The sequence below is a fragment of the Nyctereutes procyonoides genome, unplaced genomic scaffold, assembly GCF_905146905.1.
Source record: "Nyctereutes procyonoides isolate TBG_1078 unplaced genomic scaffold, NYPRO_anot_genome, whole genome shotgun sequence".
In the NCBI taxonomy this organism is placed as follows: Eukaryota; Metazoa; Chordata; class Mammalia; order Carnivora; family Canidae; genus Nyctereutes; species Nyctereutes procyonoides.
The window spans coordinates 9,290,528-9,307,283 of record NW_026575020.1 but is presented as its reverse complement, the minus strand read 5'-3'; the positions used below and the strand labels follow the sequence as shown (position 1 = coordinate 9,307,283).

The 16,756-nt window shown below is 42.3% G+C and overlaps 1 protein-coding gene across 1 annotated transcript in view; it reads left to right on the top strand.

The window, feature by feature from the left end:
* CA10 (carbonic anhydrase 10) overlaps positions 1 to 16,756 on the top strand; it is a 475,830-nt gene that overhangs the window by 437,294 nt on the left and 21,780 nt on the right. Inside the window, exon 5 of the mRNA XM_055332652.1 lies at positions 13,417 to 13,512. Coding sequence (XP_055188627.1) covers positions 13,417 to 13,512 — 96 coding nt within the window. The remainder of the gene's footprint in view (positions 1 to 13,416; positions 13,513 to 16,756) is intronic.

The window sequence follows — 16,756 nt, the reverse complement described above, 5'->3', positions numbered from 1 at the left end:
CTCCCTCTGCCTGTGTCTCTGCCTCTCTCTCTCTCTCTCTCTCTCTCTCTCTCTCTCTCTCTGTCTTTCATGAATAAATAAATAAAATCTTAAAAAAAAAAAGAAATATAGTCTCCAAGTGTTCTCAGCTGGGCGCTGGCTGTTACCTATGGAATGTAAGAGGTTCCTTCATCCTTCTGGGCTTCTCGGGTCCCTTATCTAGGCCATAGATGTCTAATAGTAATAACCAAACCCCCCATTTGAGGAGTTGCTTTGTGCCAGACACAGCTTCTAAAGTCTGCTTTATCTCATTTATACACGTTAGCTTGTTTACATTTTTTTTAAGATTTTATTTATTTATTCATGAGAGAACAGAAAGAGAGGAAGAGACACAGGCCAAGGGAGAAGCAGACTCCCTTGTGGGGAGCCCGATGCAGGACTCGATCCCAGGACCCTGGGAATATGACCGGAGCCAAAGGCAGATGCTCAATCATTGAGCCACTCAGGTTCCCTGCTTGTTTACATGCTTTAACTCATCTCTTCATCCCGACTATTTGCGAGGTTATGTTGGAGTCACATTTTTGCATGAGAAGAAATCGAGGCTCAAAGAGTCTAAATAAATAAGCCAGGGCTTCAACCCAGAACATTTAACTCCAGAGCCAGTGAATGAGCCTCCTCTGTGCCCTTTGCTGGGATGCATTTGAGGTCATGGGAGCATAGGCAGAAAGTAGCTGAATGCAGATGAAGAGGACAAAAGCAGTGAAGTGTGGGTAGCAGGATGCAAAGCATTAATTAAAATCAGCCAAGGTTCAAAACATATCTGCAGACCTCACCTTTCCATCCTAACAGGTAGCAGCTACTGCCTAAAGCCACTTCCGGGAGGATCCAGACCTCATTACAGGACAGCAACCTGCTCTGGCTTTCTGCAGCTTCTTTCATGAGAGTGGGAAAGGTTACAGATGCTTTGAAGAAAGGATCATAGGAAGAGAGTTTGGCTTCTAGAAACAGCTATTTCAGAATGTTTCAGGGGAAGGAAAAAAAAGCATCAGGGAATAGCCTAACTTAGTGGTTCTTGGTAAACGTGTGAGAAATATGTATCTTCAGAAGAGAGAACGCTCCAGAAGATCCTTGGCATGCGGTTTGTTTTGTGACAACAGATTTCAAGTCCAGAAAACTAGTAAGAAGGAAAGTGTGTTCAATCTTTGCATTGTGGAAGGAAAAAGAAGGAACATTGGAACTGCCTTTCATCTGTGTGGTGCTTTGTACGTGTCACCTCATTTATTCTGCATGTTTGCCTATACCCTGCCTATTTCCTGAAAGACTGTGTAGTGGATGTTTTTGTTTTATCCTCATGACAGTCCCTAGGCGCATCCCCATATTACAGATGAAGAAACTAAAGTAGAGAAGTGCTAGACAACCAGCCTGCGGTTATTTGAACAGAAGAGGCATCTGGCTGGATTCAAAGCAGTGCCTTTTCCAGCAGCCTCCTGCACACCAGTGTACATCTACACTTGCACCAACTGTCATACAACTCAGTGAAAAACACCATGCTTTAAAAATCCAGGTTTTGTTATCTTCTGGGGGGAAAATACCATATCTCACTCTGGCTTTAAAGGTTGCTATGATAGCTGGACCACATTTGGGGGTCCTTAGTCAATGAAATTATAAGCACTTCTTTTGTCTGTAGCTATAATTGCATTCTGCATCTTAAAATGGAGGCGATGATCAGTCGCCAGGCAAACTGGTGATAATTGCCAAACCTTAGGGCGAGAATGTGGCAGTTGGCCAATATCAAACTACCTTCTCCTCCATAGACTGTGTGTGCTCTTCCACGCAAAGACAAACTTGATAATGACCCACTATGAATAAATTCTAGCTTATGATTGTTGTTCCAGCAACAGCTGTTGAAATGTGATCTGCCCTCAAATATAAAGCACCTTTCTTTTTTTTAAGATTTTATTTATTTATTAATGAGAGACACACAGAGAGAGGCAGAGATACAGGCAGAGGGAGAAGCAGGCTCCCTGCAAGGAACCCAATGTGTGACTTGACCCCAGGATCGTGGGATCACTCAACCACTGAGCCACCCAGGAGCCCTTCCTCTTTCCTTTCTTGTGGAAGGAAAATATGTGTACACCCAAAAGCAGAGTGTCCCAGGAGCACTTGGCTATGTGACCACGGAAGAGTAGTTTAACCTCGCTGTGCCTTTGTTTCATCGTTTGCCTATTTCAGGAACAAATGGGATAATATGGACGAGCTCCTGGAGGAAAATTGAATATCTGGTGCTCATTTCTGGATACCTGGGGCCTGGCATACGAGATGATGGGTGGGACTTGTGTCTTGACTGGAATCAAACACTCCTGAGTTGGATCTGCCCTTAAAAAGTTTAAAGGGCAAAAAAAAAAAAAAAAAAAAAAGTTTAAAGGGCTATAGAAATGTGACAGTGGGAGTCATCATTTAAAGGGAAGGAAGAGGTTGCTATTGGTATTCCTTCAATATGTATTTCCTTCCTATCTCCATAGAACACTTACTGGGTAATGTATGCTCTTGAAGTTTTGTATTCATCTCTCAAATTTAAACTGGCAGGGCTGGCAAACCACAGCCTGCCACCCATTTTTGTAGATAGAGTTTTGTGGGAACCCAGAGATGCCCATTCTTTTATATGTTGTCTGTGGTGCCTTTTATACCAAAGCAGACTTGAAGAGTTGTGACAGAGAGCATATAACCCACATAGCTGAATTTATTTACTATCTGACTCTATGGAAAGCCTGCCAACCTCTCAATTAGAGTATGAGCCACCAGGGATACGTTTCTCTTTAAAAGCTCCCACCTTGTCTGGTGCCTGGAACATGGGATGCTCTATACGTGTCTGAATAGGACAAGGTCAATTGGAAAACGATCCAGGTTCTGAATAGGCAGCATCTTGCTCAAGCTTCCTGGAGAGAACAGGCTCAAAGTGAGGATCCAGAAGAGGGGGCTGCACACACCTACCCTCTATTTCTGCAGAAGCTGAAAGCTCTATTATCGATTGCTTGTTTAGTAATTCTGAATAGCTAATTATTGAGTGCATATGAGATGCCAGGCCCTGGGCTAAATGCTTTATATATTTTGTCTCAGGAAATCATCACCACAGTTCTGTGAAGTAGTTAATATTATTATCCCTGTTTATAAATGAGAGGCCTGCCTTGCCCAAGGGTGCCCAGGGGCGAGTTTCCATTAGAGATACTCTCTTTAGGATTCCAGGCTGTTCCTTTACCAGCTCAGCCAAGCACCTTGTTCTCCTTGTCCCTCAGGACATCACATTTTATTGTATTACTGCCAGCTTGCGTAGCTTCATTCATTTAACAATTGTTTCTACGTGGCTCATACGTGCCAGGCTCTGTACTGGGCATGGGGACATCACAAGGACCCATCCTTGCCTGAATGAAGCTCTAAGTCACCATAATGAAAGTGGCATATGATTAACTAATTGCACAATAAATTGAAAGAAAACTGTGCTATGTTTCAAAGAGGAGAGGCACCGGATGCTGTGAGCATGGGTTATGGAGATCTCTCTCAAGAGGTGACCCTTGAGCTCAGATCTAAAGGAGTTTGTAAAGAAAAGGCAGGCACAGTGCGGAGGGAAGGGCGTCCTAGGTAGAAGGAACAGTATATGCACAGGCACTAGGGAATGAGGGAGCACAGTGTACAAGGAAACTAAAAGGTCACTTTTAGTGACCAAGGCCAAAGCGCAAGGCTTGTGCTCAGATTTGGGTCTTTGTCTCAGAAGCAATGAAAAGCCACTGAGGTGTTTAAGCAGGGGTAATTAAGGTGGGGGTGTCATCGCTCTGAATGCCATGTCAGTACTCTTCCACTACAAGGCAGCTCTTTCCTGAGTTCACTTAGGGGCTCCTGCTAATGGAGCATCACGCTGGGAAAGACTAAGGTGTCTACATCAGGGTCTGAGAACACAGCTGGTCGCTCTGCTGAGGCGTGAAGGGTGAGCGAGCTGCAGCCTGGCATGCACCCGTGAATCACCTTGTTGTTGCAAAGTGTGAATTCCGTTTGAGACCTTTACAGCACGGGCTGCTCTCAGCCTAACCAATGACAAGGATAGCTTACTATTGACTTGGAAGCTTGCTTTCAGTAGTTCTGCTTGTTTAGTAAAGATAGGAACTTCTCTATCAGCTTGGAAGCTGATAGTTGCCATCAAAGACCGATGTCTGTCAGGCTCCTCACTTCCACGACGGAGCACAGAAGCTTTGCCTGTAGTCTTAGGAGTATAGTCATAAACACAATTCTCCATCACCCTTAAAATGAAATCCAGACCCCTTAGCTTGGCCTGCCTGGCTATTCGTGCTCTGGCCCCACCTCCCTATTGGACTTCAACTTGCATTACTCTCCCTCATCTAATAGTTGGTCCATAAAAGCTTGTTGAATGAATGATTGTATGATTGACTATATGATCTTGGGCAAGCTCCTCTCTGGTTTCAATCTCTTCATTTTTAAAAGAAGTGGCTGAGGGGCACCTGGCACCTGGGTGGTTCAGTGGTTGAGCGTCTGCCTTTGGCTGAGGTCATGATCCTGAGGTCCTGGGATTGAGTCCGCATCGGGCTCACAGGGAGCCTTCTTCTCCCTCTGCCTGTGTCTCTGCCTCTCTCTGTATGTCTCTCATGAATAAATAAATAAAATCTTAAAAATAAAAAAGAAGAAAAAAAAAAAAGAAGTGGCTGGCCTGGGTTTCCTCTGAGGTCCCTTCCAGGAAAAATAAGTTCCAGGATGCAGAATTAGGACTCCTTCAGCAAACATTGCCAATATCTCTTCCAAGCAAGTCCTGTGACAGGCATAGGGGATATCATATGATAAATGATATACCTGCCCTTGAGATATTTATTCAAAGGTAGAGAGAGGAATAATTTCTAAATAACATGGTGCATGAGTGTGAGTAGAGTGTAAACTCTGCAGGCATAGTGCAATCCCAACTCTTTCCACTCCCTTGAGCAAAGCATCCCTTGGAGGCCCAGTGTCCCCATGACTCAGATGGACAGAATGGCACAACTTGTGGACTTTTGTGAGGGTTAAATGAGGTGACGATACTGCTGCATTTTGTCTGGCACAAATAAATGTGCAGCAAGTGTTGGTGATCATTGTCAACAAATGATGATGGTGACTAATGTCAACAATGACGTTCAGCACCCATGTGATTGTACCAGTTGTCTACAGCTTACATCTGTTCTGAACACTCAGTACTCATGCCATCCCAGCAGTAAAATATTTTGAAACTGCCCCCTGGACAAGAGGAGCAAAGAGGAGCTACCTTTGATGTTCAAGGTCAGTGATTCATGAAAGATATCCTACAGAAGATGAGACCAGAGCTCAGCTATAAGGCAAAGAAGGGGAGGGAAGATCTTCTCTGTCTCCACTCTGCCCTGGGAAATCTTTCAAAAATGCTCATCCCATCAACTGATTTCTTCCTTAAAACCAGTGACTTCCAAAAGGAAGCACTTGGAATAAAGGCAAAGCTCCTTACCATTCTCTACAAAGCCTTCCGTGAGCTGGTCCCATCCTGAGGCACCTACACTCTTCCCTAGCCATGATCAGCCATTTGTCCCTACCCCTTTGCAGAGGCTGTGCTCTCAGCTGGTGAGGTTGCCTCCCTCCAATCTTCCATGCCCAGCTCCTTTTCGTCATCAGAACACAGCTCAGATGTCACCTCTGCAGACAGGCCTTCACCAACTATACACTACCTGACATGGTTCCCACTGCCACACGCCCTGCCACCATTTTTCCCACTACTGACATTCACACTGCAAGCCAAAGTCTTGTTTTTTTTCCTTCAAAGCTCTTGATACTATGTGAAATTATCCCTAGAAAGTCAAGGACTTCATCAGTCTTATACAGCTGGCCTCAGCACATGAGTTGGCCCTCCAAGAATTTTTGAACAAGTGAATTCCAGGTGCCTATAAAGGATCGAATGTGGCAGCATGTTCTGGGATAAGAACACAAGGTTCAAGCTAGTGCCATGCTAGGAAGAGTCACATCAGGTCACGAACGACTTAAGTTCAGAGAATGTGCTAGATCCTAGTATCAAGGTCTGAGCCGAACATCATGAAAAAAATAATATCTTATTTCTTCCTCTAAGACAGCTATTTCTTAGTCTTGCATTTCCAGAAATCTCTGTGAGGGCAATTGTCGATATTATTAAGTCAAGACAATAAAATAATCTCCTGTAATCCAGGGTTAGTTCCTTTGCATGGTAATCCCAAGTAGGTTTGCAGAAGCCCTTGGGGCATCTCTTTAATGAATAACTAAACTTGGTGCTTAATGAGCTATTAGTCACTATTAGCTAAGAACACCCAAAGAGTTTGCCTTTGCAAGCACTTGGTACACTGTCCCTGCTGTCTTAAGTTGCCTTACACTTGCTCGAGGTCAGACATCCATTTACTGCCACCTCTTTCATGTTAGATGCTGATTACCTTGAGTAAGCCCCAAAGTTGAGGCTCAAACTACATCTTAGTGCTCATCCAAATTATTAAAAATTCTGAATTTGTAGGATTGGGATTTTAAAGTATTACCCCTCAACCCAGCCTAACTGAACCAGAAGAGCAGTGAACTCCCAGACCAAACAGGGCTCTCTGCTAACCAACCAATGGTATCTGCTAAAACAGTACTTTTCTTTTTTTTTCTTTTTTTTTAATAAATTTATTTTTTATTGGTGTTCAGTTTGCCAACATATAGAATAACACCCAGTGCTCATCCCATGAAGTGCCCCCCTCAGTGCCTGTCATCCAGTCACCCCCACCCCTGGCACCCTCCTCCCCTTCCACCACCCCTAGTTCGTTTCTCAGAGTTAGGAGTCTTTATGTTCTGTGTCCCTTTCTGATATTTCCTACCCATTTCTTCTCCCTTCCCTTCTATTCCCTTTCAGTATTATTTATATTCCTCAAATGAATGAGACCATATAATGTTTGTCCTTCTCCGATTGACTCATTTCACTCAGCATAATACCCTCTAGTTCCATCCACGTTGAAGCAAATGGTGGGTATTTGTCATTTCTAATGGCTGAGGAATATTCCATTGTATACATAGACCACATCTTCTTTATCCATTCATCTTTCGATGGACACCGGGGCTCCTTCCACAGTTTGGCTATTGTGGACATTGCTGCTAGAAACATCGGGGTGCAGGTGTCCCGGCGTTTCATTGCATTAAAACAGTACTTTTCAAAGTTTGACATGCATTCAAATCACTAGGGTTTTTTTTTTTTTTAATACAGATTTTCATTCAGGAGATCTAGGGGAGGGCTCAAGATTCTACATTTCTATCAAGCACTGTGCATTAAGTAGAAAAGCACTATGGGTCTTTTTAACATCTAATTTATGTGCCTTGGGAGAGGGAAGACATTTTAAGATTATATTAACTCTATAAAATCACCATGAGTCAATTTCATATGGTTCAACCTAATGTAAGAAGCAGGCCACCAGTAGCTCCTAATAGAAACCGAAACTCGTGGTACCAATCCTAGCCAAGTTACCTTGGAACAATGAGGAGGCAAGACATCAGATCAAAATTCTAAATGTGTCAATTTAAGCTTAGAGCGGAGCACAGCCCCACCTTTATACTTGCCAGCCCCTTTCTCACAGTCCCTGACCCCTGCAGAATGCCACCCTGCAGTTCACCCAATGGCTCAAGGGACTTCTTCCTGCATTTTTCAGTCATGTGAGTTGGAGAGAAGAACCATTCCACTGGACCACCTTCCAATTCCCAACTCTCCAATGCCTGATTCTCAGAACATGCTAAAATTTCAAGACATGCCTTAAAGCACTGGCACATCCCCAGGTGGTTTTGTAGGTCACCTGGTGGGAAGATTTTAGCAGATGGCAGGATGTGTTTTGATTCTCATTAAGAAGCTTATTCAACACTGAAGGGAGGTATGATAGGTCCCCCACAGCTCCTGGTTCTTCCACATGGCAATGCTTCTTCACCTGCACAAAGTCCTGCCTGGAGGTGGGGGCAGTGAGGGAGATGAGAGGGAAGCAAATGATAAGCATAGGGCTGAAAACCCTTCCTGACAAACTCTGCACAGGCAAAGCATATTTGCCAGCCCCTGCCCATGGTTGCCTTTCTGATTGCAGAATAGCTGCCATCTGCCACCATTGGCAAAATGCACAAGAAGTGAAAAAGCAATAAGCAAATAGGATATTTCAAGAGCAGCAAAACCATGCTCTCTCCATGAAAAGCTCTAATGACTCAAGATGTTCAGGGTATTCTCAGATCCAAGGTTCCATCCACCTGATTGGGCATTGATGGGATATGGATGATCATTGATTCTGTTGCACTGGTTCTCCACTCCAGCTGCCCGCTAGCTGGAGAGCGTTTAACAAATCTCAGTTCCCTGTTCCCACTCCAAGTCAATTAAATCAGAATTGGGGGAGCAGGCACAGGTGGGTATTAAAAGCATCCAGGTGATTTCAATGCACAGTGAAGGTTGCAGACCGCTGTTAGAGGTGGTTTTTCCAAAGATCAAAGAAAAGCCTTTTTTTTTTTTTTATCATGGACTGTCTCAACTTCTAGAACCTCACCTCCTTTTTTTAATGCAATACAGGATATTGGTAATAATGTACACCTAGACTTTTTCAGAGTCACAAATCACTTTTACATGCACTATCTTATTATATTTTCAAATAAGCCTGTGGAAAATGTTCACACTGCTACGGAAAGATATGTGCTGAGCTTGCTGTGACATTGTTTACAAGACAGAAGAAAAAATGGAAACAACCTGAAAGCCAGCGAGAGGATGGTTAAATGTGTCATGGGGCATTCAAGCGATAGAAAATTCTATAGATATTATAAAAACTTAGGTAGCTCTATACACACTGACTTATAAAGATAGCCACAAACTATTTTTTAAATTTAAAAATCATCAAGTTCAGAATCATAATTGGAAATGATTCCATTGTTATTGGGTTTTTTCATTTTTTTATTTTTAATAACTTTGAGATTTCCTTTACATATAAAAATTGTATATGTTAAAGTATACAATTTGATGTTTTGATATATTAATATATGGAGAAAAGATTACCAAACTAAATAACATATCCATCAACTCTACATAGTTACTATTGTGTGTGTGTGTAAAGAAGTTTTCATTTAAGATCTATATTCTTAGCAAATTTCAAGTATACAATATTGCTAACTATCATCACCAGGCTGTACTCAGAACCCTTGAACTCCTGTATCTTGCATAATTGAAACTTTGTACCCTTTGACCAACATCTCATTACTGTTTCCCCAGCCCCTGAAAATCACCAAGCTATTCTATTTCTATGAGCTTAACTATTTGAGATTCTATAAGTGAAATCATATGGTACCTGTCTTTCTGGGTCTGGCTTATTTCACTTAGCATGATGTTGTCCTGATTCGTCCATGTTGTCGCAAATAGCAGGATTTCCTTCATTTTTATGGATAAATAATATTCCATCTTATTTTTCTTTACAGATTTTCTTTATCCATTCATTCATCAATAAAAACAGGTTATTTCCATATCTTGGCTGTTGTGAATAATGCTGTAGTGAACATGGGACTGCAGATGTCTCTTTGAGATCCAGATTTCATTTGCTTTGGATACATACCCAGAAGTGGGATCACTGGATCATATCGCAATTCTGTTTTTAATTTTTTGAGGAACCTCATATTGTTTTCCACAATAGTGATATGCCAGTGTACCTTCTTACCAACAATGTACAAGGGTTCCCTTTTCTCCACATCCTCGCCAACACTTGTAATCTCTTACCTTTTCGATAATAGCCATTCTAATAAGTGTGTGGTAATATTTCATTGTGGTTTTGATTTGCATTTTCCTAATGGCTGGTGATGTTGAGCACCATTCCATGTACCTATTGGCCATATATATGTCTCATTTTGAGAAATGTCAATTCAAGTCCTTTGCCCATGTTTAACCAGGTTATTTGGTCTTTTTGCTATTGAGTTGTATAATATGCATATCAACGTCTTATCGGATACTTGGTTTGCAGATATTTTCTCCTACTCTGTAGGTTGCCTGCTCACTGTTTTGATTATTTCCTTTGCTGTGCAGAAGCTTCTTAATTGGATACAGTCCACTTGTCTACTTTTGCTTTTGGGCCAGTACTTTTTGGTATCATGACCAAAAAATCATTGCCAAGACCAATGAATGTCAAGAAGCTTTTTCCCTATTTTTTTTCTACTAGTTTTCTATTTTTTTTCAGGTCTGATATATAAATCTTTAATCTGGCTTAAGTTAATTTTTATATGATATGAGATAACAGTTCAGTTTCATTCTTCTTCAGGGGATATCCAGTTTCCCCCCCACAACCTTTATTAAAGAGACTATCCTCTGCCCATTGCATATTCTTGGCATCCTTGTCAAAGATTAGTTGACTCTAAGTATGTGGATTTATCTCTGAGCCCTCTACTCTGTTCCACTGGTCTTTGTGTATGTTTTTATATCAGATCATGCTTTTTTTATTACTATAGCTTTGAAGTATATTGTGGAATCAGAAAGCTTTGTTCTTATTCAAGATTGCTTTGACTATTCGGAGTCTTTTGCAGTTCCATATTAATTTAGGATTTTTTTCTATTTCTGTAAAGAATGCTATTGGAATTTTGATAGAGATTGAACAGAATAATAATATGAACATTTTAACAATAACCCATAAACACGAGATGTCTTTCCACTTATCTGTCTTCTTTAATTTCCTACATCACTATTTTCTAGTTTTCATTGTACAAATCTTTCACTTCTTTGATTAAGCTTATTCCTAAGTACAGCTGACCCACTTGAACAATGGGAGCATTAGGAGTCCCAACCCCCCATGCAGTCAGAAATCCCTGTAGACCTTTTGATTTCATGAAAACTTAATTACTGATAGCTTATTGTTGATTGAAAGGCTTACTGATAACATAGAGCCAATTAACACATATTTTGTACATTACTGTATTCTTACAATAAAGTAAGCTAGAGAAAATAAAATTCAATTAAGAAAATCATAAGAGAAAATATATTTACAATATTTTACTGTATTTATCCCAAAAAATGCATATAAGTGGACCAGCTCAGTTCAAACCCATGTTGTTTAAGGTCAATTGTACTTTATTATTTTTGTTGCTATTGTAAATGGGATTGGCTTTATTAATTTCCTTTTCAGAGAGTTCATTGTTAGTCTATAGAAATGACATGAATTTTTGTATACTGAATGTGTATCAGGCAACTTCACTGAACTCATTTATTAGTGGCAACAGTTTTTTGTTGTGGGCAAATCTTCAGTGTATTCTACATACATAACTGTTTCATCTGCAGAGACCATTTCCCTTCCTCCTTTCTGTTTTGGATGCCTTTTATTTCTTTTTCTTATCTAATTGCTCTACCCAGAACTTAGCACTAGAAGTGGCAAGAGTGGGTATTCCTGTCTAAAAGGAAAAATTTTCAGTCTTTCCCCATGGATTATATGTAAGCTATGGGCTTTTCAGGTATGGCCTTTATTGCATTGAGGTTAAGTTCCTTCTATATCTGTTTTGTTGAGAGTTTTTATCATGAAGGATGGTGAATTTGTCAGATGCTTTTTCTGAATCTATTGAGATGGGCATGTGGTTTTAATCTTTCATTCTGGTAATGCAGTGTACTACCCTGGTTGATTTACATACATTAAACCATCCTTGCATCCCAGGAATCAATCCTACTTGGTCATGATGTATAATCTTTAAAAAAAAAAAAAAGATTTTATTTATTCATGAGAGACACACAGAGAGAGCCAGAGACATGGGAAGAAAGAGGAGAAGCAGGCTTCATGCAGACAGCCTGATGCGGAACTTGATCCCGGGACTCAGGGATCACGGCCTGAGCCAAAGGTAGACACACATTTAACCGCTGAGCCACCCAGGCGTCCTAATGTATAATCCTTTCAATGTGCTGTTGAATTCAGCTTGCTAGTGTTCCACTGAAGTTTTTTGCATCTATGCTCATTAGGGATATTGTCCTGTAGTTCTCTTTTCTTAAAGCATCGGGCTTTGTTTGGTATCAGGATGATGCTGGCCTCATAAGTTTGGAAGTATTCTCTCTTCTTCCCATTTTTGGAAGAGTTTCAGAAGGATCCCTATGAATTCTTTGAATGATTGGTAGAATTCACCCCACAAGCCATCTGGTCCAGGGCTTTTCTTTGTTGAAGGTACGGGAGTTGATTACTACTTCAGTCTCTTTATATGTATTCATATGTTAAGGTTTTTATTTCTTCTTGTTTCAGTGTCGGTAGGTTGTATGTTTCTAGGAAGTTATCTATCCTAGATAATTTCTAGGATCCTAGATCCTAGGAATTTATAGATCCTAAATCCTTTATTATTTCTTAAACCCTCCACGTATATGTGTGTGATCTATAAGCACAAAAAAATATCTGGAAGGATATATGCTTTAATAGTCGTATTGCCTGGGCTGGGATTACACAGACTTGGGGGGAGGAAATATCATTTTTTTTTAGTTTGTTACAAAACTTATACTTCCATACTGTTTTTTTAAAAATCTATTTTAAAACCACAGCCTGCAATGAATTCTAAGAAGAAACGATCACACCTGTTTTTCAGAGGAAGCAATCAAGTCTCAGTGAGATAGAGTAAATTATTCATGTGGCTAAATATTGGTGGGACACTAGTTTGAACACGTATGAATGCTGTATTTCACAATTTCTTATACAGGCATTTTTTAAAAATTAGGTGAAAGAGGGAAAACCTAGTTTAGTGGAGCCCAGATCCGAGACTCCCACACTAACTATGCACAAAGGCTCAATAAGCAGAATGCTAATCTTTACTGCTCAAGGAGGAAGTTGAGTCCTGCACAATCAGATGATCTTGGCAGGCTGGGGCATCAAAAGCCTGAGCCATCACTCTCTCTTTATCAGAAATGCTGAATCTCACAGACTGGCCACGGTCCTCTCAGAATTCCTGGGCTGACTCAGAACCTAACCATTCCCTGCTCACCCAGGGCCGGGAGGAAGATTCACTCAGTGCCAGCAGCAGCTGTTGACGCAGCCAGGAGAGCACGTCCGCCCCTACAGGGCAGTTCCACTCTTAATAAGAGAAATTCACTTTACACACACTTTAGGGGAAATGTCCTGGGATGGAGCCAGAGCCAGATGGGCACTGAGCTTATTAAAGGCATGATTGTTAGCAGAAAACATTTGCAAATATGTATGGGTACTTTTGTATATGCATACGCTGTGGGTGTATGCATTTTATCCACCCTCCACACACACACACACACATACATACAGACACACAAACCTCCCTGAATCCCTTTCGATTACAAGATTGCCTTTACAATTGTTCTACAACATACCTTATAGTTAACCCGTCTGTAGAGTGGATATGCTGTGCCTCACACCTCTTCATGCCAGGGTACTGTTTCTCACTCTTGTTTTTCCCTCCTGCCAGGTGCAGCTCATCCACTATAACCATGAGTTGTATACAAATGTCACAGAAGCTGCAAAGAGCCCTAATGGATTGGTGGTAGTTTCTATATTTATAAAAGTAAGTGTCTTGCATTCTTCCATTCTTTTCTTGCTGTTCCCAGCCCAGTCAGAATACTGGTTTAGGTTCCGTTGGATCTCAGAAGTAAAAGGGGATGATGTCCCGGCCCAAGAAGACCTGCAGGGTGGTGACTTTCATATCCATGAGATTTATGACAAATGAGGTCCCTTTCATGAAGATGTAGAAATGATGATTCCATTTCAGAGCTTCAGGGCCTGAGGATTCAGCAGCCTTTGTTCTAGAGAGAAGAGAGGTGCTGGAACCAGGGACAGGCTTCAGGTCCCACATCATGCAAAAGAATGCAATAGAAGGGGAGGGGTGCCTCGTGGACTGCCTCCCACCCAGATTAAACTCCTGTCTATCAGTTGTCCCTTGGAAACAGAGATAGAAGGGAAATGTGAGATATCCCTCCTCTCCAAGCACTGCCCTGAACAGCTACCTCCAGCTTCCCTGAAGTTGCTTTGAATGTCACCTCCCACCTTCCCCTCCCTTTCCCTCATAAGCACCCCAGGGAGAAATTAAGCAAAGATCACCCAGGCGGACTTTATGACATTCTTAGGAGGCTCCACATCTCCCCAGCAGTCAACAACAACAACAGATCTCCAACCAAGAAAATCCTAATTTGTCAAAATAACAATAATAGTCACCTTTAACATTTTGACAAATATGGAGAGAAATGAGTATGCAAATTTAAAGAAAACGAAAAAAGAAGAAATGTCTTTCCAATGGGGAAAAAAAGAGAGAGAAAACAAAAGGAGTGTGTGACAGTTTCAAAAGTTGGCAGTCACTGTGCTAGCTCCTTGGGAAGTTTTGGCCAGACCATGAGAGGAGGTGCCCCAATAAGAACTTAGAATCTAGTGAATGTGATCAGTAGATATCCAGCATTTGCCACTGGGGGGTTTTAGCAGAGTTCTTGTTGTGACATCATCACTGCTCAGGAGAATGGGCATGGGGGCACCCCAGGTACTACCCCCTTTCCCTCCCCAAAAGCATAACCCTTTGCAAAAAGCACTTTGCCCTGCCTGACCATCCCTCTCCAGAGTCCATGCCACCTCCAGAGTTCCTCCCTCACAGAGGTCCCATTGGGCCTTTCTGTAGCCTGGGCAGAGCTGTACATTGGGCAGAGGCATTTCTGACATGTTGGCCACCAAACTCCTCTAACTTGTCATTAGCAAAGATAGAAAGGGGCTTTTGACCAGGAAAGCATATTTTGGAACTGTAACACCTTCTGAATACCTGCTTTGACACCCCAAAGGAAATTGGTCCTGGCACAAATCCTGCTGGTCCCCGCTCTACATCTCTTGGCATCATCACAGGCCCTATTATAATGAACAGCAGATTCCTGAATTCCAGGCACTGAGATATGTACTTTACATATATTTTATTACTTAACCCTAGTAATAAACCTCTGAGGTAGGCGCTAGTACCCTTACCTCACAGATGAGGAAAGTGACTCAGAATCTTCAGCATTCCACCCAAGCACATGTAGCTCTTAGCAGCCCATCCAGGAAAGGAGCTCAGGTCTGGCTTGACTTTAATACTAATGACCTTATTCACACTATATGCCTCCCCAGAAGAACGTGGAGAAAGCAATTGAGATGAAGAAGAGAAAACATGACATTTACGAACATCTGCCCCATAGCCTTCTGCCACCTGCAAGTGCAGGGCAAATCCTATATCCCTGGACCAGCCTCAGTCATGATGTTGATATAACTGGTGCGTTTGCCCTGGGCCATGCTCATTGCTGGGAAGCCTGCATATATGTCCCACTATTGCCTCCTGCATGTCCAGGAGCTCACCTCCCATGGCCTTCCCATCGCCAGGGTTCCATGTCAGCCAACCTGGGCTGCCCAGTACCGCCTGGCCTTTGATGGGTGCCTCAGCCTTGTCCCCAGCTGTGCCTCACTTTGCTCAAAGCCCTGAGTCAGTGGATGTCATTCTGGAAGCTCAGGCATGTTAGAGCTGACAAGGCGATTGATATGCCAGGTCAGCCTCCTCCATAGCAGATGATGGGCATGTATCAGAGGAGCTCACTCTGCACCAAGATTACTGACGCAAGTCCCAGTTGCATGCGTGCCCCAGGGGGATGTAGTCAGTGAAAGGATGGGGACTAGCTCCTCCTGCATCTTCTCAGACCAGTGTGGCCCCTGAGCAAACATGATGCTTTCTCACTGGATCTCAAAATAAGCCACAGCATTGTCCAACATAATCAACTCCCAGATGCTCCACAGCCGAGACTTGTCACTCAGTCATCCTAAGCACTGAGTGTGGGACACAGGCTGGTCCTGTGCTAGGCACGTGCCTAGAAATGAGCCCTTGGCTCCAAGGGCACACAACCTCTGGCAGTTCTCCTCTCCTTCTGAACTATCTGCCCCCCCCCCTTCCCAGATCATTGCCCAGTAGGCAGGCACAGAAAATAAGAGGCCACTCATCTAGGTCAGCTGATCCCTAGAGATGGCACCCTAGTCAAAAACTGAGCCATAGAAGGTTGGAGTTGTTGGCTAAAATCAGAGAATTGTTTATCTGTGGATTTTATTTATCTCTGTCCCCTCCTAATCCTCCATCCTTCTCATGACCACAGGGAACTGAGATTTGGCTGTAATTACTGCTCAATCACACACCATTAACTTCCCACTGAAGCTCACTTATACCAAGTACATACTTTATCCTCCCTCCCACACCACCAACACACTGGAGCCCACAAATCATCTGTGCACACTCTGGAAATTTTTCAGTTATTTTTAATCAGCTCAAAAGGGTCCAGTCCCAACATGAGTGCTGTACAGGTTCACTGGGTCACCCAAGGCACCCAATTAAGGGGCATGGTGGATTCTTTACCTTCCATGACAATATATTTTCATCTCTCCTTTCATGTGAATTGACACAAAAAGGCGGCATCAAGCCATGTTTTAAATGGCCCAAGAGGATGTCAAAGGAGAAGCTAAATTTGGCACTAAAGCTTCTGGGGAGCAGCAGTGTTTGCTTTGGGATGTTTCTCCCTTTAGGAGTGGCTCTGATAAACCCCATTGAGCACTGTCACTCACCAAGCTTCCCCCCTCAGTGTGTGTCTCACCATAACACATCCAGGAAACTGTGTGGGAAAGGAGAGACAGATGGAGGGAAAATAAACAGTCTGTGCTTTCTCCAAACTAAAAATTACCTGTTGCTTATCTAATAATAATAATCATCTGCCGCAATTTTTCCAACCCTCAGAATAAATCAGATTTAAAATGCTGATGTGTCA